Raw genomic sequence first — 26,519 nt, forward strand, 5'->3', positions numbered from 1 at the left:
TGTGGTAAGCTTAATGAAAAAGATCCTTTGTGTTTTCCAGCTTCAAATTGATAATACAGTTACAATAAAATCCAACCATCCTCTCAGATGATATATGCAGCTTTGATTTGTTTTCTGAATGCAAGAAACAAGCATGAATCTGTTTCTCTAGTTCGTAGTTTAGGAAAATTAGGAAGAAGCATGTTTGTTTTAATAAACATCATTCCACCTCCTGGCATGATCACATCTGAGTAGGAAAATAGTAAATTGATCAAATTCTGTCAGTTGAAATATCATGTCTTCTACTCTTGGCAACCTCTTGGTATCTCCACAGATTATGAAACAATTGAATGAACTGTGGTCATGAAATTATCCATGTCACAAATCTCGGTTTCTCCTTTTAATTGCTCAAGAAAAACAAGCCTTTGGTAACTCTAGTTACTGTATGCCACAATACAAAACAAATTACCAATAACCATTCCTGAACTAACACATGACTAGATAGTGTTCCCAGAGCAGTTTGTTTTCTTGTTTCCCATAATTCTGTTTGATCTTCTATTTCTTTTGACATCAGTAGGTAAATCTACCAAAATCTTTGTTCTTGAAGAATTTTCATCTCAGGAAGTTCTCATTCTTGTCCTCTGATATAAAAATAACCATTCCAGCAATTAAAATATATCCAAATAAAAATAAGTCAAGGTTGCTTGATGACTACTACACAGGCACCTGCTCTCCCAATATTCAAGGAAGCCATCTGTTGAAAAAGATAAAACAGAATTTAACACAAATTTTACTGTCTTAAAATATACAAATTACAATGTATTTAAACCACTCATTCATATGCATGAAAATCATTAATAAATGTGCTTATCTTTTCCCAATTTATCTACAAGTAGTATAATATAAATGGAAACAATGAAAATGACATTTACATAAAACAATAATATGTATATTGAAATTTTTTAAACCTGAAATCATTTACAGAATTTTTAATGAAACTAATAAATTCTTTAATGATTTTTAGTGAAATGAAGCTGTTTAAGAAAAGTTTCCAGCAAAGATTTATTCTAGAGCTTGCATGGACACATTTGTGATGATATTTCATAGTGACAGCTTGGAGTATATTTTAGATGAAATAGCTATTTCACTATTGAAGTCATTGTGAAGTTACTTCCCAAGATATTATACTGAATTAAATGTGTTATTCATTCATTCTAAACAGAGACATACAGTGATATAGCTTCAATATTTTCTTATTAATAGGCCATAATTATAATTGCTACAGGACCTATTTCTTTTAAGTCTACATTATGCTTGTCATTGAAATGAGAACTGAGATTTTTAAAATAATCCTGAATATGAAATTGGTTAGAAATATATAAAAACAATAATTTTTAAAAAGTTTGTAATGAAAATTTATTCCATAGAGGTAAACTAAGATTTTAGTAATTTGAACTTTTTCATATCAATGATTTTTATTATAGTTTTCTAAGAATACACACATAAAAACATTAGGTAGATGAGAAATTACAGGATATTATTTCAAAGAGAAAGGAATAAAATGTAGCAAATAAAATAGCTATGAGAAAAACAACCTCAGATCACATACATTATCTTATTGATTGAGAAAGGACATGGTCTCACTCTCTAAATATGAAAGTTACCATCATTATCTAATTATCTACTAGTTCTTTTAACTGTGCATATTGTTACCTGCCATCCTCCTTGCAGGTTAAAAATAAAAACAGAAACAAAACCAAAAAAACTTCCCATATGACTTTTTTTTTATTCCTTTCATTTAATACCTTATTTTTTAAAAAGCTAATATAACATATCTTGTCTTTTTCATAGATATTTGCTCAAAATGAGAAGTGAAAAGGGGTATGTGATATATTGATAGTGTATTGTGTGTTAAGAATAATTTTTATAGATCTCTGTCACATTTATAATCCCATCATATGTTGTCATCTCTATATAACAGGCATGTGAATGGAGTGTCAAGAGACAATATGTAAATCTGGTAACATCAATGTCCACAATCTGAAATATTTCTGACTCCAAAATGCACACAGTTTCCATTGTCTCTCTTTTAGTTTCCAATGATTTTGAAGCATTGTTTCACATCAGAGCCATCTAAGGGACTTTTACAAAGTATAAGTACTCAAGGCCCACCATTCAATGGGAATGGGATGAGTATTGGGTAGATGTATTTTTGAAGTTTCCCAAATACTCTCTGATGTTCATTCAATACTGAAAAATACTATGCATAGTTTCTAGATGAAGTATAATGTACATACGTTCACTTTATGTCTGTATCTACATTTGCATCTATATTTCTATACATGCTTATATGTGTGTGTAAAAATGAATGTCTGCTTTTTTCCCCCGAGTTTACTATTCCTCCTGTATTTATTTTACCAGTGAATGCCACCACTTTCTAACCAGTTGCTCAAGACAGGAACCTAGAGCACATCCATGACACTTACTTTCACCACCCTCAACCTTGCAGGTAAATAACCATCAAGTCCTATAACTATCTCTCCAACCAACTTAATTATACCCATTCGTACTGTCTTCAACCCAGTTTAGGTTACAGTTTCACCTTGAGTGTGAAGGGGAGCAGAATATGCCACTTTAGGGTATGCCACTTTGGCATATTGATTATTTTGAACTAAAGGTACCTGAGGGATGCTGGACACAAGAGGGACACTCTGACCCTCTTTGAACAATTAAAGCAGGAGATAAATCTCCCATGTGAAATGGTACCCTCTATGTACCAGGAGGATAGAGGCATATTTATCATCAGACATAGGGAATTTAGGGCCAAGAAGGCTGTGTAAACAAACCTTGTAACTTCTTCACCAATTTACTACCTCAATCCCAAACCACTTTGTCTACTCAGTACTTCATGAATTTATTGTTTCTTTGTCTAAAAAGTATCAAAGCTTCCTGCTTTGGTCACTTCTTTGAGTCTCATGTATTTATGGGTTTCCTTACATACAAAATTGAATTTGTTTTTCTCCCATTAATTTGTTTTATGTCAATTTAAATTGTTTCATTAGCTGAAGAAAGAAGAAGGGAAGAAGGAAAAATTGTCCACCCCTACAGTGGATTAGTAAAGTATGTCCTAATAAATTTCCGACTCTTACCTTGCTTTCTCCTAATCGTTTTTCACTTCTCATCAAGTGCAATCATTTTAAAGCACAATTCTGATGATTTACTTTCCCTGTCTAAAATCCTTCATTAGCTCTCCTTTAGGTTTATGGTAGAGTCATGATTATATAACATGGTTTCTGGTCCTATATGATATAGACATAATTTATCTCTCCAAACTTACTGCTCACCGCTCTATTTATTGCCGAATGAAACATGCCATGTGTTCTCCTTCCTGCGGCTCTTTAAAAATTCTCTTCCTTAAACCAAACCACTCCCCATATTTTTATCTGTTTAACTATTACTCATTTTCTATGCTTCACTCTACATATCATTTCCTGAAAGAAGATTTCTCTACCCAACACACTTAAGTTCTATCATAGTGTTAAGTATTCCCCTTACCCCAGCATTTATCATTCCATTTTAAGCATTTGATATATTCTACAAAAATACATTTTAAATATTTGAGAACACTTCTCCTTTTCCCCCTTGGTCCAGTTTTATCTTACTTAATGCATATTTTAAAAAATCTGTCCTGTTCTCTCCCCAGGGTTATACCTTTCAGCCTTAGTATGATAACCTAAGAAGGTTGGCATGAAACCAATTATTAAACAGCAACTGAAGATTTAAATATCTCACCAGACTTCCCTGAAACTCATTCTAAGCATCTTATATATCTATTATATGCAAATAAAATAAATCCATGCACAACAGAGTAAACTGAATTGCAAAAATAATTCACAATAAATTTATTTAAGAAATATTCACATATCTCTCACCCCATGCCAGCAACTATGTCAGTTTTTGGAGATATGACAGTAAATGACACACTATCTTTGTTTCTTTACAGCTGCAGGTAGATGCAGAAAGACAGCACTACAACATTGTACCAAGGAAGACATGAAAGGGTGATTTTAGCCAGGCTAGGGGAAATGGAATTAAATTTTTCTTTCTATGTTTTGAAGCACACATATTGTTTTTTCAAATCAAATGCAAAAACACAAAATAACAATGTTAAATGGCAAAGTCAAATTTACTTAAAGCACAAACACACACACACACACCTGCAAGCATGCATGGGTTTGTTCTCTGTGTAACTATTAAGACATGAATCTGGCAAATACTCTCTAATCTATTTACATTATTTCCAATTCTAGCTAGCTTGGGAAATTTTCCAAATATACATTATTATATATTTTAATATATTCGCTTATTCATTCTAATGCATAGCCATTTTATGGTACTAGTAGTAAATGGAATAACCAGATGATATTGTCCATTTATGGGGTAAGTGAAGGGAAGGTGACAAGCATTATCCAGCAAATACCAGAACTTTCTCTAGTGGCCTGGAATTTCAAAGGGATTTTGTGTGGGTTTGCTGATGGTTCCTTGAAAGTCTTAAAAATATAAATAATGATAAATGTGGCTGTAAAATCTTAAAGTACTTAAGAACTTTAAAATTAATGTTTATTGTACTAAAATAAAGTTGTTATCAAACATTTTATATATATATATATTTTTTTTTTTAATGAGGCAGGTTATTATTAGTCATCAATTTTATACACTTCAGTGTATACATGTCAATTCCAATCGCCTAAATCATCACACCACCATTCCCACCACCCCACGGCTTTCCTCCCTTGGTGTCCATACTTTTGTTCTCTACATCTGTGTCTCATCTTCTGCCCTACAAACCAGTTCATCTGTACCATTTTTGTAGGTTCCATATACATGCATTAACATACGATATTTGTTTTTCTCTTTCTGACTTACTTCACTCCGTATGACAGTCTCTAGAGCCATCCACGTCTCAACAAATGACCCAGTTTTGTTCCTTTTTATGGCTGAGTAATATTGCATTGTATATATGTACCACAACTTCTTTATCCATTCATCTGTCAATGGGCATTTAGGTTGTTTCCATGATTTGGCTATTGTAAATAGTTCTGCAATGAACATTGGGGTGCATGTATCTTTTTAAATTACAGTGTTCTCTGGGTATATACCCCGTAGTGGGATGGCTGGATCATATGGTAATTCTATTTTTAGTATTATAAGGAACGTCCATACTGTTCCCCATAGTGGCTGTATCAATTTACATTCTCACCAACAGTGTAAGAGGCTTCCCCTTCCTCCACACCTTCTCCAGCATTTGTTGTTTGTAGATTTTCTGATGGTGTCCATTCTAACTGGTATGAGATGATACCTCATTGTAGTTTTAATTTGCATTTTTCTAATGATTAGTGATGTTGAGCAGCTTTTCATGTGTTTCTTGGTCATCTGTATGTCTTCTTTAGAGAAATGTCTATTTAGGTTTTCTGCCCATTTTTGGATTGGGTTCTTTATTTCTTTAATTTTGAGCTGCATGAGCTGTTTATATATTTTGGAGATTAATCCTTTGTCCATTGATTCATTTGCAAATATTTTCTCACATTCTAAGGGTTGTCTTTTCATCTTGGTTATGGTTTCCTTTACTGTACAAAAGCTTTGAAGTTTCATTAGGTCCCATTTGTTTATTTTTGTATTTATTTCCATTAATTTAGGAGGTGGGTCAAAAAAGATCTTGCTGTGATTTATGTCAAAGAATGTTCTTCCTATGTTTTCCTCAAAGAATTTTATAGAGTCTGGTCTTACATTTAGGTCTCTACTCCATTTTCAGTTTGTTTTTGAGTATGGTGTTAGGGAGTGTTCTAATTTCATTTTTTTTACATGTACCAGTCCAGTTTTCCCAAAACCACTTATTGAAGATACTGTCATTTCTCCATTGTATATCCTTGCCTCCTTTGTCATAGATTAGTTGACCAGAGGTGTGTGGGTTTATCTCTGGGCTTTCTATTGTGTTCCATTTAACAATATTTCTGTTTTTGTGTCAGTACCATACTGTTTGATTACTGTAGCTTTGTAGTATAGTCTGAAGTCAGGGACTCTGATTCCTCCTTCTCCATTTTTTTTCCCCTCAAGATTGCTTTGGCTACTCAGGGTCTTTTGATTCCCCATACAAATTTTAAATTTTTTGTTATAGTTCCACAAAAAATGCCATTGGTAATTTGATAGGGATTACATTGAACCTGTAGATTGTTTTAGGTAGTAGTCATTTACACAATATTGATTCTTCCAATCCAAGAACATGGTATATCTCTCCATCTGTTGGTACCATCTTTAATTTCTTTCTTCAGTGTCTTATAGTTTTCTGCATACAGGTCTTTTGTCTCACTAGGTAGGTTTATTCCTTGGTATTTTATTCTTTTTGTTGCAATGGTAAATGGGAGTGTTTCCTTAAATTCTCTTTCAGATTTTTCATCATTAGTGTATAGGAAAGCAAGAGATTTATGTGTATTAATTTTGTATCCTGCAACTCTACCAAATTCATTGATTAACTCTAGTAGTTTTCTGGTGGCATTTTCAGTATTCTTTATGTATAGTATCATGTCATCTGCAAACAGTGACAGTTTTACTTCTTCTTTTCCAATTTGTATTCATTTTATTTATTTTTCTTCTCTGATTGTCATGGCTAGGACTTCCAAAACTATGTTGAATAATAGTGGTGAGAGTGGACATCTTTGTCTTGTTCCTGATCTTAGAGGAAATGCTTTCACTTTTTCACCATTGAGAATGATGTTTGCTGTGGGTTTGTCATATATGGCCTTTATTATGTTGAGGTAGGTTCCCTCTATGCCCACTTTCTGGAGAGTTTTTATAATAAATGGGTGTTGAATTTTGTCAAAAGCTTTTTCTGCATCAATTGGGATGATCATATGGTTTTTATTCTTCAATTTGTTAATATGGTGTATCACATTGATTGATTTGCATATACTGAAGAATCCTTGGATCCCTGGGATAAATCATACTTTCTCATGGTGTATGATCCTTTTAATGTGTTGTTGGATTTTGTTTGCTAGCATTTTGTTGAGGATTTTTGCATCTATATTCATCAGTGATATTGGTCTGTAATTTTCTTTTTCTGTAGTATCTTTGTCTGGTTTTGATATCAGGGTGATAGTGGCCTGATAGAATGATATTGGGAGTGTCCTTCTTGTGAAATTTTTTGGAAGTGTTTGAGAAGGATGGGTGTTAACTCTTCTGTAAATGTTTGATAGAATTCACCTATGAAGCCATCTGGTCCTGGACTTCTGTTTGTTGGAAGATTTTTAATTACAGCTTCAATTTCATTACTTGTGATTGGTCTGTTCATATTTTCTATTTCTTCCTGGTTCAGTCTTGGAAGGTCATACCTTTCTAAGAGTTTGTCCATTTCTTCCAGGTTGTCCATTTTATTAGCATAGTGTTGCCTGTAGTAGTCTCTTAGGATGCTTTGTATTTCTGAGGTTTCCACTGTAACTTCTCTTTTTTCGTTTCTAATTTTATTGATTTGAGTCTTCTCCCTTTTTTTCTTGATGTGTCTGGCTAATGGTTTATCAATTTTGTTTATCCTCTCAAAGAACCTGCTTTTAGTTTTATTGATCTTTGCTATTGTTTTGTTAATTTCTATCTCATTTATTTCTGCTCTGATCTTTATGATTTCTTTCCTTCTGCTAACTTTGAGTTTTGTTTGTTCTTCTTTCTCTAGTTTCTTTAGGTGTAAGGTTAGATTGTTTATTTGGGATTTTTCTTGTTTCTTGAGGTAGGCTTGTATAGCTATAAACTTCCCTCTTAGAACTGCTTTTGCTGCATCGCATAGGTTACAGATCATTGTGTTTTCATTGTCATTTGTCTCTAGCTCTTTTTTGATTTCCTCTTTGATTTCTTCAGTGATCTCTTGGTTATTTAATAAGGTATTGTTTAGCTTCTATGTGTTTGTGTTTTCTTACTTATTTTTCCCTGTAATTCATTTCTAATCTCATAGCATTGTGGTCAGAAAAGATGCTTGATGTGATTTCAATTTTCTTAAATTTACTGAGGTTTGATTTGTGACCCAAGATGTGATCTATCCTGGAGAATCTTCCATGAACACTTAAGAAGAAAGTGTAATCTGCTGGTTTTGGATGGAATTTTCTATAAATATCAATTAAATCTATCTGGTCTATTGTGTCGTTTAAAGCTTCTGTTTCCTTATTTATTTTCATTTTGGATGATCTGTCCATTGGTGTAAGTGAGGTGTCAGAATCCCCCACTATTATTGTGTTACTGTCAATTTCCTATTTTATTGCTGTTAGCAGTTGCCTTATGTATTGAGGTGCTCCTATGTTGGGTGCATATATATTTATAATTGTTGTATCTTCTTCTTGGATTGATCCCTTGATCATTATGTAGTATCTTTCCTTGTCTCCTGTAACATTCTTTATTTTAAAGTCTATTTTATCTGATATGAGTATTGCTATTCCAGCTTTGTTTTGATTTCCATTTGCATGGAATATCTTTTTCCATCCCCTTACTTTAAGTCTTTATGTGTCCCTAGGTCTGAAGTGGGTCTCTTGTAGACAGCATCTATATTGGTCTTGTTTTTGTATCCATTCGGCAAGCCTCTGTCTTTTGGCTGGAGCATTTAATCCATTCACGTTTAAGGTAATTATTGATATGCATGTTCTTATGACCATTTTCTTAATTGTTTTTGGTTTGTTTCTGTAGGTCCTTTTCTTCTCTGTGTTTCCCACTTAGAGAAGTTCCTCTAGCATTTGCTGTAGAGTTGGTTTGGTGGTGCTGAATTCTCTTAGCTTTTGCTTGTCTGTAAAGCTTTTGATTTCTCCATCACATCTGACTGAGATCCTTGATGGGTAGAGTAATCTTGGTTGTAGGTTCTTCCCGTTCACCACTTTAAGTATATCATGCCACTCCCTTCTGACTTGTAGAGTTTCTGCTGAGAAATCAGCTGTTAACATTATGGGAGTGCCCTTTTATGTTATTAGTCGTTTTTCCCTTGCTGCTTTCAATAAGTTTTCTTTGTCTTTATTTTTTGCCAATTTGATTACTATGTGTCTCAGCATGTTTCTCCTTGGGTTCATCCTGCCTGGGACTCGCTGCCCTTCCTTGACTTGGGTGGCTACTTCCTTTCTCGTGTTAGGGAAATTTTTGACTATAGTCTCTTCAAATATTTTTTGGGTCCTTTCTCTCTCTCTTCTCCTTCTGGGACCTCTATAATGCGAATGTTGTTGTGTTTAATGTTGTCTCAGAGGTCTCTTAGGCTGTCTTCATTTCTTTTCATTCTTTTTTCTTCACTCTATTCCACAGTAGTGAATTCCACCATTCTGTCTTCCAAGTCACTTATCCATTCTTCTGCCTCAGTTATTCTGCTATTGATTCCTTCTAGTGTAGTTTTCATTTCAGTTATTGTATTGTTCATCTCTGTTTGTTTGTTCTTTAATTCTTCTGCATCTTTGTTAAACATTTCTTTCATCTTCTCGATCTTTGCCTCCATTGTTTTTCCAAGGTCCTGGATCATCTTCATTAACATTATTCTGAATTCTTTTTCTGGAACGTTTCCTATATCCACTTCATTTAGCTGTTTTTCTGGTGTTTTATCTTGTTCCTTCATCTGGTACATACTCCTCTGCCTTTTCATCATTTCTATGTTTCTATGAATGTGGTTTTTGTTCCACAGGCTGCAGGATTGTATTTCTTCTTGCTTCTGCTGTCTGCCCTCTGGTGGATGAACGTTATAAAACATTTTAAATACCACTTTGCTCTTTGTAAGATACTATATGATCCAAAAGAGTGTAATAAAATACAGATGAGGGCAAATGTCCTTTAGGATGCTTTTACCCATTATTTTGATTTCAATTATAGAGGAATGATAAGCATAATGGTTCTTTTCTATAAATATGTAATGAAGATATTATTCATTTATATGCCCATAAACTTCCTTTATTTAATGTTCATTTGTAAAAGTAGCACATTTAAAATATATACCGCTGAACTGGTACATTTCCTTAGCAAGTCAACAGTCATAGCAGTTCTCCCTTTGGAAACACTAGGGACTCAGGAAGGTAAAGAATTAAAATATATCTTCTAAAATCTCAGTGCAATAATTACAGCTTATTTTATATTTGCTGCTCTCTGGATAAGGAATGCTTCTTTCTCACAGTTAAAGTAAAACATAGAACATCACAGGACCTAGTTCTCCAAATTCGTCCTGTTTGTTCCTCCATTCCACCTTTTTTCTTCCTTCTTAGCCAAATGCCTCTTCGTTTGAAACAAAGGATTTTCCCTTGGGGAAGGGTAAGTTTCATAAGGCAGATACCTTAGTCTGACCATGAGGAGACTGGTTTTGTACTTCAAAATCACCCTATTTAATATTGTAGTTGAACACATATCATCAAAACCAACACAATCAAGGAAGTTATGTATCTTTAAAAGTAAACATTTTTTCAAAGAAATTTACTTCAATCAAATTTTAGTCAATTTCTATGACGAAAAATAAACCCTTTTATACATTAAGGAATAAGAGGAGATGAGGTTATTATCTTGCTTCAACTAAGTAAGACTTTGGAATTTAACTGCATCCATTGATGGAAAATTGGTTTGTTTGTTTGTTTAAATTGTTTCTAATTTTTAAGTTTCTGATAAAGGAGAGAAATAAGAAATATTGAGAGATTTGGCAAAGAAAGAAAGTAGGGAGAAATTGAATATAAGGACAAAAGTCTGAAAATATACCCATTCTCTTCATTACAAGCAAGGTTATAGTAACTGTACAGCATAAGTTATTTTCCACCATAATTAAGTTGTCCTCCTCTCATCTTTCCCCAGCACTCACACACACCCCAACCCAAATAGTCCAGATCTTCGACCAGATTGTGAGCTTCTCTGAGCATGATCCTGAATCTCTAACTACAGTGTATGTTCAAAGGCTAAGCTAAGATCAGCCAATTATTTCACTCCATATTCTTGGCCACAGTGTTTGTCCAGGAATGAGTGCTTTATACGACAGACCATTCAGAGCTCTTTGCTGTTTGTTTTGGGGTCTCTTTTGAACAAAGAATTCTTTTATTTTCTGATTATGGCTGTGAGGTTTCCCACTTGGAGTTTCTAGCAGCACCACTCCATAGAAAATTCTCTCTGCAGTGAGTAGCAATCAACTTAACAAAGATAGTCAAGCAAAAACGGGAGGCAGAAAGTTGTTTTCTGCAGGTTTCCATTCTCTTATTTTTATTATCTCTGAAACCAAATATTTTAAAGATGAGTTTTTGTGAACCAATATATTCCACTTTCATTTTTTGCTTCAGCTAATTAAAATTCAGTTCCTGTCTCTTGTTATGACTTATAATAAAGTGGAAATCTCACTGAAGCATGAATGTAACTTTCTAATATAAATTTTATTGAAGTATAGAATACACAAGAGAAAAGTACACAAAAACATATGATTTAATAAACTTTTTACAAAATGAACATGCAAATGGACAAAATAAATCATTTTGAGTTCAGAGTAATTTGACTAGATACATTGCTGTATGTACCCCTCTCCTCCAAAAGAAGTAAGTGAAATAAGTTCTTATATGTGAAGTAACTTATGCTGGCAACAATCTTACCTGGGTCCATTCATTAGTTTGTGGATCATAGGATTCCATAGTGTTGAGGTATGTCTGCCCATCATAGCCACCAACAGCGTATAGTCTGTCACCAAGGAGACAGACACCAACAGCATCTCTGGGCATACTCAAAGGAGCCACCATGGTCCATGTGTCTGTTTTGGGGTCATATCTAAAATGTAAAGATAAAGGACATAGCATATTCTAGTCACATTGAACTTTTACTATATTAATGATGCCCTTTCAAAAGAAGCCATGAAAAAAACAAACTTAACTTTTTTTTTTCTAAAAACTTAATATTTGAGCAGGTTTTCAGGAGCCAATATCCACAATGTCTGGCTTTCTAGAGTTTAAGGTATTTTAAAAACATGCCTAGACTCTTAATTGGATGGATGCTGAGTCATCTTACAAAAATGAATGTCATGATTTCTTTCCACAGGAAATCAGATATGTAAATAACTACTGTTCCACAGTAGAATGAGGTTCTTTAAAACAGGTACAAGAGAATGTTATGCTCATGAAACAGAAGTAATGGTTAAAAATCTGGGACAATTATGAAGTACTTCACATTTGAAGTCTCCTTTAAATCAGATCTGAAAATCTATCCTAAATTTGCTATAAAGAAAGAGATATTTTTACAAAGGAACACCAGTGTTAATAAAAATGCATGGCCAGCTTTGTGGAAAGTAGGTGTGCAGTGTGGCCAGGTTCAAGAGTGTGAGAAGAAGCAGTGCTTAAAAAGGTGGTTTTGGGGCTTCCCTGGTGGCACAGTGGTTGAGAGTCCGCCTGCCGATTCAGGGGACATGGGTTCGTGTCCCAGTCTGGGAAGATCCCACATGCTGCAGAACGGCAGGGCCCGTGAGCCATGGCTGCTGAGCCTGTGTGTCCATAGCCTGTGCTCCGCAACGGGAGAGGCCACAACAGTGAGAGGCCTGCGTACCGCAAAAAAAAAAAAAAAAAAAAGGTGGTTTTTGATCAGCTCATGAATTGCTTGATTCCCAGAGTAAGAGAGTATTTTGTGCTTACTCAATAGGAAAATAGGGAACCATCGAAACATGAGGAAATAGGTACAACGTGAACAGAGTTATCTTTTAATGACAATTACTCATGATTCACTGGAAGGGAGAGATTGGTAAATCAAGAGATTGAAGCAGAGGGTCCAAGTATTATTATTGAATTTTAACCAAAAATAATTAAATTTCCAGAGAGTCCGATTACCATACATTACATACAGATATTTTATGTGTTGGGTGGTAAGACACCAAAGAATTCCTTGTTGAGTGAGCTTTATTTCAGCTAAGAAGGAATGATTAAGCCACCTATTTGCCTTTAACCTACAACTGCAGGTTCAGGTACAAAAACATCTAGTAAGAACCCAGTAGAGGAAATATAAAAGAAGACTGGATAACAGCAAATTTATTCCGTTTGTTTTTCTACTCCAACCTTGTTATGAAATTTTAATGAAAAAAAAGAAGCAAATACAAACAAGCCAAAAAACCCACATACAGTTTATTGAAAATAAAGAAGGTTGTTACAAAAGAAATGACTGGAAGGACCCCAAGGATCTGGAATTTATATTTTGCAGAGAATATTTCTCCCAGGACATTACATGCATTTATGCACCATGTCTGGAGGAGTTGTGACAGCCAAAATGATATATGTGAAATGAGAGATTGGTTGAATGCCTGAAAATCAGGACCATTTTAAGCATAGGCTGTCAGGCAAATAAAAAAGTAATTTTATATGCTATAGTTAATAAGTGTAAAACATCACAAGTAGACACAGGCACACATAGACACAAATGCAAATAAGCAATCTATGCTGTCAAATATTCCTTAAGATATTTAAATTTCTACCATGAATATTTTGAAATATATAAACGTAAAAACAGAGGACAAAAAAAAGGAAAGATGAGAAAAGAAAAGACACCACAAGGAATCAAAATGTACAATCCACAAAGTGGAACATTTTATAAGATACCTGACTGAATTTTTCAGGGTAAAAAAGCCCAGTAATAAAATGAATTACTAAGAAGAAGTAGCTGTTCTAAATTAAATGTGACTTTAAAATGTAACAAAATAAAGTGAGTGAAACTTACTTGGATCCCAATTTATAGACCAACTGTTAAAAGATGTTTAAGACATTTTGAAATTTTAATTCTGGGTATCAGATTATAATAAGAGATTATTTAAATTTTTATTAGTTTTGATAATGACATTGCGATTATGCTAAAAATGTAAAGTTCTAATCATTTTCCATTGTTTGTTTCTGGGATGAATTCATACAGGTTTTGAGCTAAAGTAAAGAATTACTTTAAAATATTTCAGGAAATAAAAATACAGTAAAGGTGAATGGATGAGGCAATTTGGTGATGGTTGTTGAATCTGGGTAATGAATACAGGGAGTTGTTGTTTACTTTTCTGTCAGGAAATTTTTGTTATAAAATAACTTTAAAAGGAAGAATGTATAACACTTCTAATGTCAGTGAAATGGGAACGTTCTTTATATTTTATTCATTTTCTAATAGAAGCTAGTCTGCCTTTTGTCACAATCACTTCACTTAAATAGCTTTTCCCGAAGTCCTATTTTAGTCCCCATGTAATTATTATTCAGATCTATAGGATTTTTTTCAACTACTGTCTACATAGCAGACTTTATCACTTTGCAAAAAGGCAGAATAACTGAGAAAAAAAGCTAACACTAAGAGCACTAAAGAATAATAAATGCATTTCTGAAGACTTTTGAAATTTTAAGTGAAGCTCATATAATGAAGATATTCTCATATACTCATACTTCAGGGAAAATTAAGAAAACACTAGTATGCCCTATATCTACGTACACATTTAAAATAATATCCTATGCTTCAAAAGAGATATCATTCTTTTCACATTTTACAAATTCCTGAAGAATAGTTAAAAAATTTAGTGCATTCTCCTAGAAGATCCAAATCTTTGAATTAAAAATACCTATTTTCAGTGGTAGGTAACATATTTCATGTGTTTAATTGCAATCTTTTAATTTATATCTGGCAATGGTGATGATATTTAAACTTATATATATTGCTAGAAAATCAAACCAAACCAAAAGAAAAACTGAGTCCGAACCCTACCCCCTCCTACACACACACTCTCTCTCTCTCTCTCTCTCTCTCTCTCTCTCTCTCTCTCAGATATTTATGCAGTAATCACACTAATTCAAAATTACCCAGTAATGGTTATCCTTGTTCTCATATTAATGAATCTAAATGGATTTTTCTGTGTTTAGAACTCTGTGGATTTACCTCTGAGCCTGGGGATACACATAATTGTTACCCCACAAATGAAATAAACAGCATTTTTTAGCTTAGGGAAAGATTCACAGATGTATAAGCTCTTTCCAAACAATTACTAACAGCGAACATTGTCATTGTCTGTTCACGTTTTTGACAAAATTTTGTTCTAAGCATTCTTTTTTGCCTTAGGTTGCTTGTTTATAAAAAGAAAGAAAGAATAGAAAAAGCGGGTGGGGGGTGGCTGCTGTCTTTTTGCATTTAGGCTGTCTGCCTTTCCTACGTCTCACCTTGGCCTTCATGGTCAGAATGTGAGCTCTGCATCAGGGACTCTATTAAAGTTTACAGCCCTCAGGAAAGAGATGCATCCGTATATAGTGGTTAAAATTGGCTGTAAAATGAAAATTTGCCAAAGGCATATGACAACAACAGAACAAAAGTTAGTTTCTCATTGAAACTCCCCCTTGAATTTTTTGAGGTACCATTACTTTTTCAAGAATTGTTATTTCCACAATTAGAAGATAAAAATTTCTTTTGTTTAATGGACAATATAACTAGATTTCTGCTCCCCCTTTCAACAGTTTTTGTTTATTTTTATACAAACGTATTTTTAAAAGTTAATTTGATTTCAACTTTTCTATGAAGGTGTATGAAAAACTCTATTTTGATTAGGTCATATTCCATTACATCTACTCTTCAAGGTTGAGGGGAGGAGAGATGAGCTGGTGACAGAACCCGAGAAAGCAAGGAACTGCTAAGCAACTCCGACTCCACTCAGGTGTAGCTTTCTCATTAAAGTTTTAAAAATTATTTAAGCTATTGTCAATCAACAGAACATGGAGCATACACAGAAGATCTTAATGCTAGTAAAAACTCACTTTTAAAATAAATACATTAAACAGTTCAAAACTAAGGAGAAATAGATTCTTTATGTAGTTATTTTCTCTACTCATATAGTAGAAAAATTTACTAGTGCTGTGAGCCCAAATTATGTATTTTTAAATACCTTTCTCAATGTGAAAATGAATTTCAGAGTTTGATACCAGTGTTGATAACCTTCCATCTATATACGACATCACATGTTTCATCTTTTCATGTACATCTACCTTCCAAAGAATTGTTCTCCTTCTTCCAAAGCTTTCAGATAAATTACCATGATGTCAGCATTCCAGGCAGAATATCCCAGGACAACAGATTACTCTGTCACTCCCTGTGTCCAGCTGACCAATTCAAAGATAACACTTGCCTCATAAGCTACTGAGGCAAACATTAATCACAAATATAAATTAGTATGGCTATGGTATAGGTTAATAATTTTTGCATCTACTTATAAAACAAGGCTTTATATATGTAGACTCTCATAGGATCTCCATTTGTTGTATATATTTCTACCAGAAATTTGAACATAATTTGTTATCAAAGAAGTAGCAAAGATTATGCATGCACAATAATAGAAAAACAAAGGCAAAAAAATATATATTTTCATGCTGCATTCATTTGGCTGGTTCCAACAGTAAGATCTTAAGAAGAATAAAAAGAAATATTTATTATAAAGTAAAAAATTGCCTACCTAACATTTTAACTTTAAACAATTCAAGCAATTACATTTTTGTAGAAAATTTAGGATCTCACATATCAAAAAATGTGAATTAATATATTAATGTGCTACTTAAGGCCTAGTATAGCATCTATAATTTAAATAAAAAGTAAGTCTCTCCTTTATCATCTCTCTTCAGTGTTCAGAAATTCTTGGATTATGTCTAAACCAAAAGGATGAAATGAGAAATTAAAAGAAATGAAAGAATCCAAAATTCCATACTTGCTCTATATATTAATGTTTATGGTAATCTGAAAAGAATTATTTAAGTAGATAATGTATTTATCCCTGTATGTCAGACAGCATATCTTAACTTATTTCATTTTTAACAAAGATCTAAAGATGATAAAAGTAGAGTCATATCCTGACAGTAATAAGCTAAATAGTGTTAGTTTAGATGACTTTTTCTATTATGATTGGAGTAGATTTTAGTAGACTTTGAACAAAAGTTGTATATTTATTATAAGTTATATATCAAAATTGTGATTGTTGTTAATAGTGTTTGGTTGATAAGATATAATGATATAATTTTCAACAGGTATATGAATAATTGCTTAATATTTTAGTCTCAATCAAAAATTTTCTGTCTATTGAAGATATGCCTAAAATATATGTAAATCATGAATCCTCAGCCAGTGATGATGGAAATGGGTGTTCACATGAAAATAGAGATGTAATAAATCAATATCTATCTACATACCTTTCCATCAGTCCATCCAAACATTCATCCATCTATCCATCCCTCCATTTATCCCTTTTAAAACCTGTCTATCTTTCCTTCAATCCATCTGAACATTCATCCATCTCTCTAACATCCCTCTTAAAATATCTATCTACCTATCTATCTATCTATCTAGCTAGCTAGCTAGCTAGCTAGCTAGCTACCTACCTACCTACCTACCTACCTATTTACAGTATACCTCATAATGTTTTCCTTGTGAGAAATTTGAGGCCTCTTTTTCTTCGTGTCTGACTGATTTAATAAATGCTTATTAAGTGTTTACTCAGTGCTAGGAATTAAGCCAAGTGGAGGAGTATAGGCATAGACAAGACAATCTTGGCCAGCACATAGAATCTAGTTTAGTGGAAAAATTGATGTAAAACAAATAATTTTTTCATTATGTTGTTAATTCATACAAAGGAAAACTCCATTGCACTTTCAGGTCAAATCTGTATTATGAAAAGTTTCCTCTGGCTACTCTAAGGGGAAAAGATTGGAGGAAGCAAGAGTGGATATTACAAAGGCAGGTTTAGGAGTTTCTTTAATCTTGACACCCCTTTCCTATCAGGTCTAATTAATGGGATGTAGATTCAAGGGCAAATGTGGTCCTGATCTCTTATTAGCCAGCAGTGGTACTGATGGCTTTGAGCATATTTTCTGATCCATTGCCTGATTTCCAGCTTTGTGATCTCAAAGTGCTAAATATTAATTTCTTTACCTCTTTTTTTCTAATACATTTTAAGGTCTATTTAGTACAGTGAAAGCAAACACAAAACAATATTTACTGAATAAGTGAATAGATAGATGAATGTGCTTTTTCTAATGAATTGCACTTTCTGGGTCTAAATTCTGCTAGAGCTTACTGCATTTTTGCACACTGCTTTTGTCCACTAATATGCTCTCACTAGAGTGAGGCTTGGCTACAAAATTAGTTTTTACTGTTCCAGCAACTATTCTAAACTTCACATTCTTACTCAGTCTCTGCTTTCTTATCTGTTCTGATTTGAAGTACCAATATTCCTTGCATTTAAGAAAGCCTGACTTTACAATTTTTGATAGGTGCTATATAACTGTACTTTGCTACTTTATAATACCTTTACACTTCTATAAGAAATCATTGTCATATAACAACACTTGTCTATCTACTTATTTATCTATGTATAAAACATAATATTGTACACTACCTGCTATTCCTAATGATTTGTTTGCCTATGATTATATACTAAGAAACATTCCTTACATTACACATGCAAAGTAATTCTACAGGGGTACCATTATGTAAAATTATCAATATAGAATGTATCTTATAGAAATTGTAAAAAATGTTGTTAATCTGACACATGGTATGAGCTCGGATAAGAATCATGATGATGCTGTGCTTCTGCATTACTTAAGTTGTTCATCCCCACTGCAATCCTATAACTTAAAATAGTTATGCTTAATTAAATACAAATTTGCACCATAAATGTATTCCTAGACTGAATTCTTTATGCCTCTGTTCACAAACAACATTTTAATGCATTAGAGAGTAAACTTAGAAAATAATGTGTATGAAATATCATTTTATTAGTGGCATTTATATATTTGCCATAAAACTAGCAGGCTCATCATATTCATTTTTTTGTCATTGTTTCCCAATAATTTAGCAAAGGAAAATGTGAATAACCTGTCATTCTATTAGCAGTATTTTTTAACTAAACAGTTACATGTTTGTGCTTATAAAAGCATACACAGTTACATGTTTGTGTTTATAAAAGCATACAATTATTCATTTGGACTCTGACCACTGTCCTCACTGTAGCACCTATAGTTCCTAATTTCATTGGACAAGAGAACATTGAAGTGCAACTGTGGTGAGCTAAATGCCATCCTCTATGTATATATAGCCATAAATCTACAGTCCATTTCACAGAGTAACAATATCGTTAAACATTTCTGTATTTTATCCAAGAAGTGGCTTAAGTTTGAACAGAGCATGTTCACTAAAAGCTATCTCTTGCCAATGGCCTTATTCTCAGTAAAAATGTTCACGTATCCTAAGAATAAATTATCATAAATGAGAGAGAGCCCCTTTCTTCCAATGACTATTCCACTATCAAGCTTAGATATAAAGGATTTTGTTTCTTAATATTAAGAGGAAAATTGCTGTGGTCATCAGTGTGATCCTCCAGACATCTATTCCTCTCCCAGGTACAAGGTCAGATACTGTCTTTCCACACTCTGAAGTATTCTGTGGCCATGTGACTGAGTTGTCATCAAAGTATCAACAAAGGAGAATTATATTACTTGAAGGCTGAATCTTTAAGAATGCATAAACAATGTAGTACTATTCTCTGGCTTTCCCTTCTGACATGGAGACCAGCGTTGCCCATACTTTAGCTTATATGTCCTTCTGGGTACTAGAGTAATAATATCACATGGACACACAGCATGAAAAGAAAAGAGCATTATAGTATTAAGTCACTAAAACTTTTGAAGTTATTCATTAAGGTAGAATTACTTATCTTATCCCAGGTGATAAAAAATAAATTATCCTCAATATTTCCTAATCTCACTTCCTCATGTATCAGCATGTTTCCTTATGTAATAGAAAATATCACTGTTAGGTTCTTAACTCTCTAATCCTTACTTCACATGACATAAAAGTGCTAAGAGATCCACATCCACTAAAGAGAATTCAGCCATAACCATGCTAGGAAGTGTGTGGATAGTTGGACCAAGACTGAAGCCAAGGTAAATTTTCACTCCAGCCTCTGTGCACCTGCCATTTTTAGGAAGGAATTAAAAGAGGATCTATACTTCTTCTGTACACCAGGATAATAGTCAATATAGTTCTAATAAGCCTGTCTTACATTAAGAAAGTTATGGCATAAAGCAAAGTTCATAATTCACCTTTACGAATTTGAAGAGAGTAGTAGAACAAATAAAACAGGATGAATAGAACATATAAATAAAATATCCATTTTTTAAAAAAAAGAATTAAAAGACATTCATACATTTTAAAAATTATTTAAAACTGCATTTTAATAGACCTTTTAAAACATATTAATGAGAAGCTTAAAGATAACTTTAGAATTATGTGAAAATAAATTGTAGGGTTTTTAAAAAATATTAGTTGAAAAGAATGGAAGAAAAGAAAGAAGGAAGGAGGGAGGGAGGGTGAAGAAAGAAAAAATAAGGTAAGGCATAAAGTGGTGTGTGTGTGTGTGCACGGGCACTCTTGCACGTGAGCACGTGCATGAGCGAGAGATTAATAAAGCAGCTGTAGGAGTTGAATTTACTTTCTTAAATTATGCAGATTTTATAATCACTTGCATTAGGTATCAATATAATTCGCATTCTTTCTTTCACTATAACCGTGCCTTGGGGATCTTACCTTTCTACGTAATCTAGCAGCCGAGAACAGTGGTTTGAAGCAGGAGCATCATGACCTCCTACTGCATAAAGAAAACCATCACATGTGGCCACTCCAACACCCCCTCTTCGTTTACACATTGGAGCACACATGTTCCACTTATTTGTGTGAGGATCATAATATTCCATTGAACTCAAACAGGAACTTCCATCACGACCTCCAACTGAATACAACCTAAAAACACAATTGGGCAAACATGATTTAGTATTACAGTCTGTATGACCAAATGAAGGAAAGGAAAAGTCCTTTATGAATAAATTTTCAATCACAGCATGAGCCTCAAATGTGTTAAAAATATATTACTTCACATGGAAATTTTTATTAAAGGAACATTATAACTAATTAAGTATACCTGAATCCCATGATTTTAATAAACTGTATACTAGATGAAATTAAAATGATAATTTTCTAACCTCTTTATTTCTAGAATGTTAGAGTAAAACTATTTTGTGTAAATAATTAAATCATCTAATATGTTATTTTAATAAATGTTGAGGAATGCCTATTTTAAAAATAAGATATATTTATCTTCAATTTTTCTTGAAAATGAGCATAATCAGAAGAAAATCAATTATCTTACTTGTTGTTCAGCAATTGATTTTGCTATTGATTTTGCCAGTAGGTAAATCATGCCTACTTCTTGTGTTCTGTATTCACAGTTTAGAACACTAAATAAATGGAATAAGTTAAACACATACTGTCATAACACTAGCTTTCTTATTCAGCGCCTATACTATATCTAATGTGTTTCTGGATAGACAAAACTTTATAGGAAAAAAGAGTACAATGATATTAGCCTGATTGAATATTGCTGAAATTTACTTGATACACATATTTTGCTATTTCATTACTGAGAAGTATGATAGGAACCCAGAAAATAAAAATATTACAGCACACATGGTACTTAAAATACATTCATAGAATACAAAATTAGAAATACATTATCTATTCCTAGTAAAGACATTCTTGCTTATTTAGTAATAGCCATGAGGATTGTATCACAGAAAGGTACAGAGTTGAATTTATTTATTTACTCATTTATTCAACACATAAATTTGAATGCCTAGTATATGTCACACACCATCCCAAATTTTGTGAATATATCCATGAACAAAACAAGAAACAATTCATTGCACTCAATTCTACTAGTAGTGATATAGACATAATACACACGGTAAACACATGTATTATATACTACGAAGGGCTGTAGACACATAGAGCAGGGAAGTAGGGTCAGGAGTGCAAATGGTGGGAGCAGGAGTTGTAGTTACAAATTTAAATATATGATCAAAAAAGGTCTCATTGAGAAGGTGAAGTTTGCCCCAAAACTTGAGAAGATGGTAGTGTTTGGAGGTGAGTTCAGGAATATCTCTGGGGGAGAAGATTTGAGGTCGATTGAACAGGTTAGTGCAAAGTTCCAGGGGCAGCAAGGAAGCCAGAACAGCAGGAGCAGAGATAGTGGGCGGAGTAGCAGAGGAGATGATGGGTGGGGGTAAAGGGTGGGCCTCACACAGGTATTTAGACGTTTGTCTAAAGTCTAAAGCAAATGTAGACATTTTCCCTAAGTGAAGCAGGAAGCCATGGGAGGATTTTGAGTAGAGGAATATTATAACTTGTTTATGGTTTAATAAGATTAGATGTCATGAAATTTTTGCTTTACTAATGGACATTATGTTTAATATACTGGTAAACAGACTTAATTCTAACTAAGTAAATGCATAGGAAAACATTATTACTTAGTATATAAAATAGTTTAGGCCTTAGATTTAAATATTCCTCTTCTAATATTCTTTAGTAAGTCTAAAATATGATATTTAAAATGACTTCAAATCCTGGAGATTTTTTAAGATGTTTATGTTTCTCTCAATGTCTGCCATGAAAAAATACTTTTGATTACCCAGGTGTTCCCATTATGGATGTAATGCCTCTTTGCTTGATTACTCACAAGTTGTCTGCTGGCTCTCAGTCTTGTAGTATGCTGAAATTAACCAATAGGAACAATTTAAAGGACAAGTATTGGACAATTTAGCTTGCAAAGTCACCCAGAAGTGAAATGATTACTCACTCGGAAGTTTTTATCATCCTAAATGCTTCACAAAAATCTGAATTTTATTTCTGTTTCATTTAAATTAAAGATCTAACTCAAAAGAAGTATGCTATAATATTGAGATATTGTTATTAAAACTTAGCAAAATAACTTTTTGCAGAGATTTTATTTATTGTTTAAGTATCTTCATGAAGGGCACCTACCACAGTCCCTGGTACATAGTTTACATATAAGAAAAGTATTCACCTTTTTATTTTCTATTGTTTTAATGGAATGGTTGACTTCAAGCTACTGTGTTTATTCATACACATTATAGTGACAAATTATACTGTTGCTTTATCTGAACCCAGCATTGTTGATACTAAAATAATTCTATACAATACTTTATCACACATTTTTTGAAATTATTAAAGAATGCTAACATATACAAATATATAGCTAAATGTGTATTAAAATAATGATAATTAATTAAACATATTGCTCACATTATAGAAGTCAAATATCGAGCCTATTAGCACAGCCTTATATTTGAAAAGAAAATGTACCTTAAATTTCACAAGTTACAACATCATTGATTTCTTAATATAATTATATATATATATATTATATATATATTATATACTGTAAACCATTATTTATTCAATTTCTTTGCCTTTTATGTGAACCCTCTCCTAATGAAACTCAGTAACACATGGGTTTATGCAAAAGAAATTTATGTAACACCTCTATAAAAATTATATGATATCTGACAGTTTTTTTTGTAAAATAAATGTTTGATACATCATAGCTGTTATTTTATAAATTATTTACTAAAGCCTAAGCTAGGTTATCAGGGTTATATTTCACTTGGTAAATGTCCCTTTTAATGTTCTTCCTATTATATAGTCTACAGATTAACAATGAAATTATTGTAATTTTGATAATGTAATATAAATTATTAATACTAGAGCAAAATTGGTTGAAAAGAATAAATACACTACATTTTTTCCTCAAAAAAAGCTTTGCAAAAGAAATGAGAAAATTGTAATTGTATAGAAGAGATAATAGTGTCCTTTGGGGCTGCTTTATGGAGTAATTATTAAAACCAACAGATGTATTTCAATACTTGAAAATATTTTGCAGCTAGAATAAATGTTGCAATGTATACACAAAAACTCATGGACAATTATCCAAGGTTATCTTCTCAGATCTCCTCTTACAATCTATTTAATCATAGTTTAGACTGATTCCCTGTTTTGTTTTACTACAATGACAAATTAGATGTTGAGAATATGAAGAGCAGAGAAGGATCCGATACTAGAAGTAAATGAACTGACAACATAAGAAGTGACAGCTGACAGTTTCATGGCAAGAAAGGAAACATAATATTTTAACTTAGAGTTGAAAGATGAGTAGACATTTGTAAGATGAAGAAGTAGGGGAAAGCATTACATACAGGGAAAGCATTATGTGTAAAGACAAGGGACATGAAAGGTCATAGCAGGTGATAAATAGAGTGGCAAGTATGTCATATTGGTGGAACGGGTGCTAGTGAAGGAGGAGAAGAAGAGATATGGCTGGTAGGATGAAAAGGTTAGACTGAGAATGAAGGGGATTGTATGGCATGCTATGGAGCTGGAATTTCATTCAGAGGCAATGAGAAAAGGGCAGAAAAATAACATTCTTAGGAGACATCACTGTCATAGGTCAGTTTGCTGTGAACGTTGACCTGTATATCCCTCCTTGCATGCCAAAAATTGGCAGGAGGTCAGAAATACCCCTGACTTAAGTAAACTCTTCCAGAATTTTGCTGAGAATGAATGAGTCTTCCCTTCCCCTTTCATTAACTTATGTGTTTATTCAGCCTACAGAAAAGTTTTATATAAAGTTTAGCAACAAGGTCTTCCTGTTTTGAGATCTAGTTGTCAGGTGCCCATCTCAGCACCATGTATTTTATATTCTAGTACAGGTATACTTCATTTTATTTATGCATGGTTTATGAATTTATTGCATTTGATTGTGCTTCACCTTATTGAATTGCTTTTATTTTTTAACAAATCGAAGTTTTATGGTAATCCTGCATTGTCAGATGACGGTTAGCACTTTTTGGCAATAAAGTATTTTTTTAAATTAAGGTATGTAGATTGTTTTCAAAAACATAATGCTATTGCACACAGTAAACTATGATATAGTGTAAACATAATTTTATATGCACTGGAAAACCAAAAACTCCATGTGACTCCCTTTATTGCAATATATACTTTATTGAGGTGGTCTGGAATCAAACCTGCAATGTCTTTGGGGTATGCCTATCCATATAATATGGCAGTAGTAAGAAACAAATTCTGTATTAGTTAATATATGGGTTCAAATGTATGTAAAGTGGCTTTGCAGGTAGGTGCCGAGACCCAGGCTACTTCCAACTTTCAACCTATCATCTGTAGGATAAGACCCTTTATCAAGAACTGTGAAGAGTGAAATTTTACCAGACCTGAAAGCTAACAAATTAGCCTACCACAGTTTCATAGATGCTGGTAAAAGACACAAGATTCTGGGATCGGAAAGAAATGACTTTGTTCTCATGAACAACAGATAGAATGAGCTCTATGTTCACATGGGTTCCTCCTGTCCCTCCAAGTCCCACCAGGGTGATACAGAGAGATTCAGGTGAATGCTTATTTACATAGAGGACTTTTCTCACATCTGGAATTTAGGAACTGCTAATCCTTAAAGGAGCTGCCAGCAAACCTGTCCAATCATTGCTCTGAAGGTAGATATTATCTTTATTATTGTGTTCCTGCTCTCTCAAGGAACAAACCTGCTCTCTGCCCAAAAGACAGACACTATCTCTACCTTCCAAGGCTGTTCAATTTACAAATATCCTTGAAAAAATGGTGAAAAATGTTGCCAATATTTTTGCTTGGAAAATGTTCAGGAATGTTTCAAGTCCATGGAGAATTGTCTGCAAACCCTCTGGTCCTGAAGGTGGAGTCCTAGCTATCACAGCCACAGTTCAAACAGAAGGATGAAGGAAAAGTGGAAGAAGGAGCACATCCTCTCCCTTTAAGAATCAATCTTTTAAGTTGCACTACTCACTTTTTACATCCCATTGGCCAGAACTTAGTTACATGACAATACCTGACTGATCAGGTGCTGGGAAATGTTATCTTTATTTTAGATGACCACTTGCCTAGCTAACAGTACCTGTGCATACTGTCATATAAAAAGGAATGAATGACCATTAAGAGCCAATTGTAACTTTCTGCCACAGCACTAGATCTTTACCAGCCCTGTGTGCCATTGTGCATTCTGTCCTAAGTACCTTGTTACTATATAGGATGGGTTACTGTTCACTCATCGCTCATTAGTCAATTCAGGTATGTCTCCACTAGAAAGTCTTTTTGATCCCACTTTGTATTTTCCCCAGAAATATAATGTTATTTATAATCTGTATACTAGGGAAAGTTATTTACTATGTGGCATATTTTATCATTGGTACATAACTTCAGGAATGGCTATAGAAAGTGCGGTATAACACATTTGATGCAACTCTCTAGATCCAGAACTTTGTTTGATCCTTTGTTTCCTAATTGATGGAGAACTCTTTCATCTGATCCCATGATAAGGCTTGTCATTCCTGCAATCAAAATACTCCGGCATGTACCTCTCAGTGAATAATTTCCATGAGGGGTACTAGTTGAGTGCCTGAGAGTACAGTGAGTGGGATTTCAGTAAGCTTACACATCAGGCTGTTTTTGTTCCTACTTACTAAGAAATGTTGGTACATGTGACAAACTCAGTGTGAGACTCTGTTGTTGTGTATTGGTTTGCTATGATTTCAAATTCACTTACTTATGACCAAAAAAAAAAAATGTTGTTTTTAGAAGTAAAGTTGTTTTGA

General features: G+C 33.3%; 1 protein-coding gene across 2 annotated transcripts in view; it reads right to left on the bottom strand.

The window, feature by feature from the left end:
- Nucleotides 1–673: 673 nt before the first annotated feature.
- KLHL1 (kelch like family member 1) overlaps nucleotides 674–26,519 on the bottom strand; it is a gene marked incomplete at both ends in the record, with an annotated part of 381,529 nt that continues 355,683 nt past the window's right edge. For both annotated transcript variants that reach the window (XM_082602078.1, XM_082602077.1), the window contains 3 exons: nucleotides 674–733; nucleotides 11,592–11,763; nucleotides 20,554–20,766. In XM_082602078.1, coding sequence (XP_082458204.1) covers nucleotides 674–733; nucleotides 11,592–11,763; nucleotides 20,554–20,766 — 445 coding nt within the window. The remainder of the gene's footprint in view (nucleotides 734–11,591; nucleotides 11,764–20,553; nucleotides 20,767–26,519) is intronic.

Source organism: Mesoplodon mirus, assembly GCF_964341445.2.
Source record: "Mesoplodon mirus genome assembly, chromosome: 17".
In the NCBI taxonomy this organism is placed as follows: domain Eukaryota; kingdom Metazoa; phylum Chordata; class Mammalia; order Artiodactyla; family Ziphiidae; genus Mesoplodon; species Mesoplodon mirus.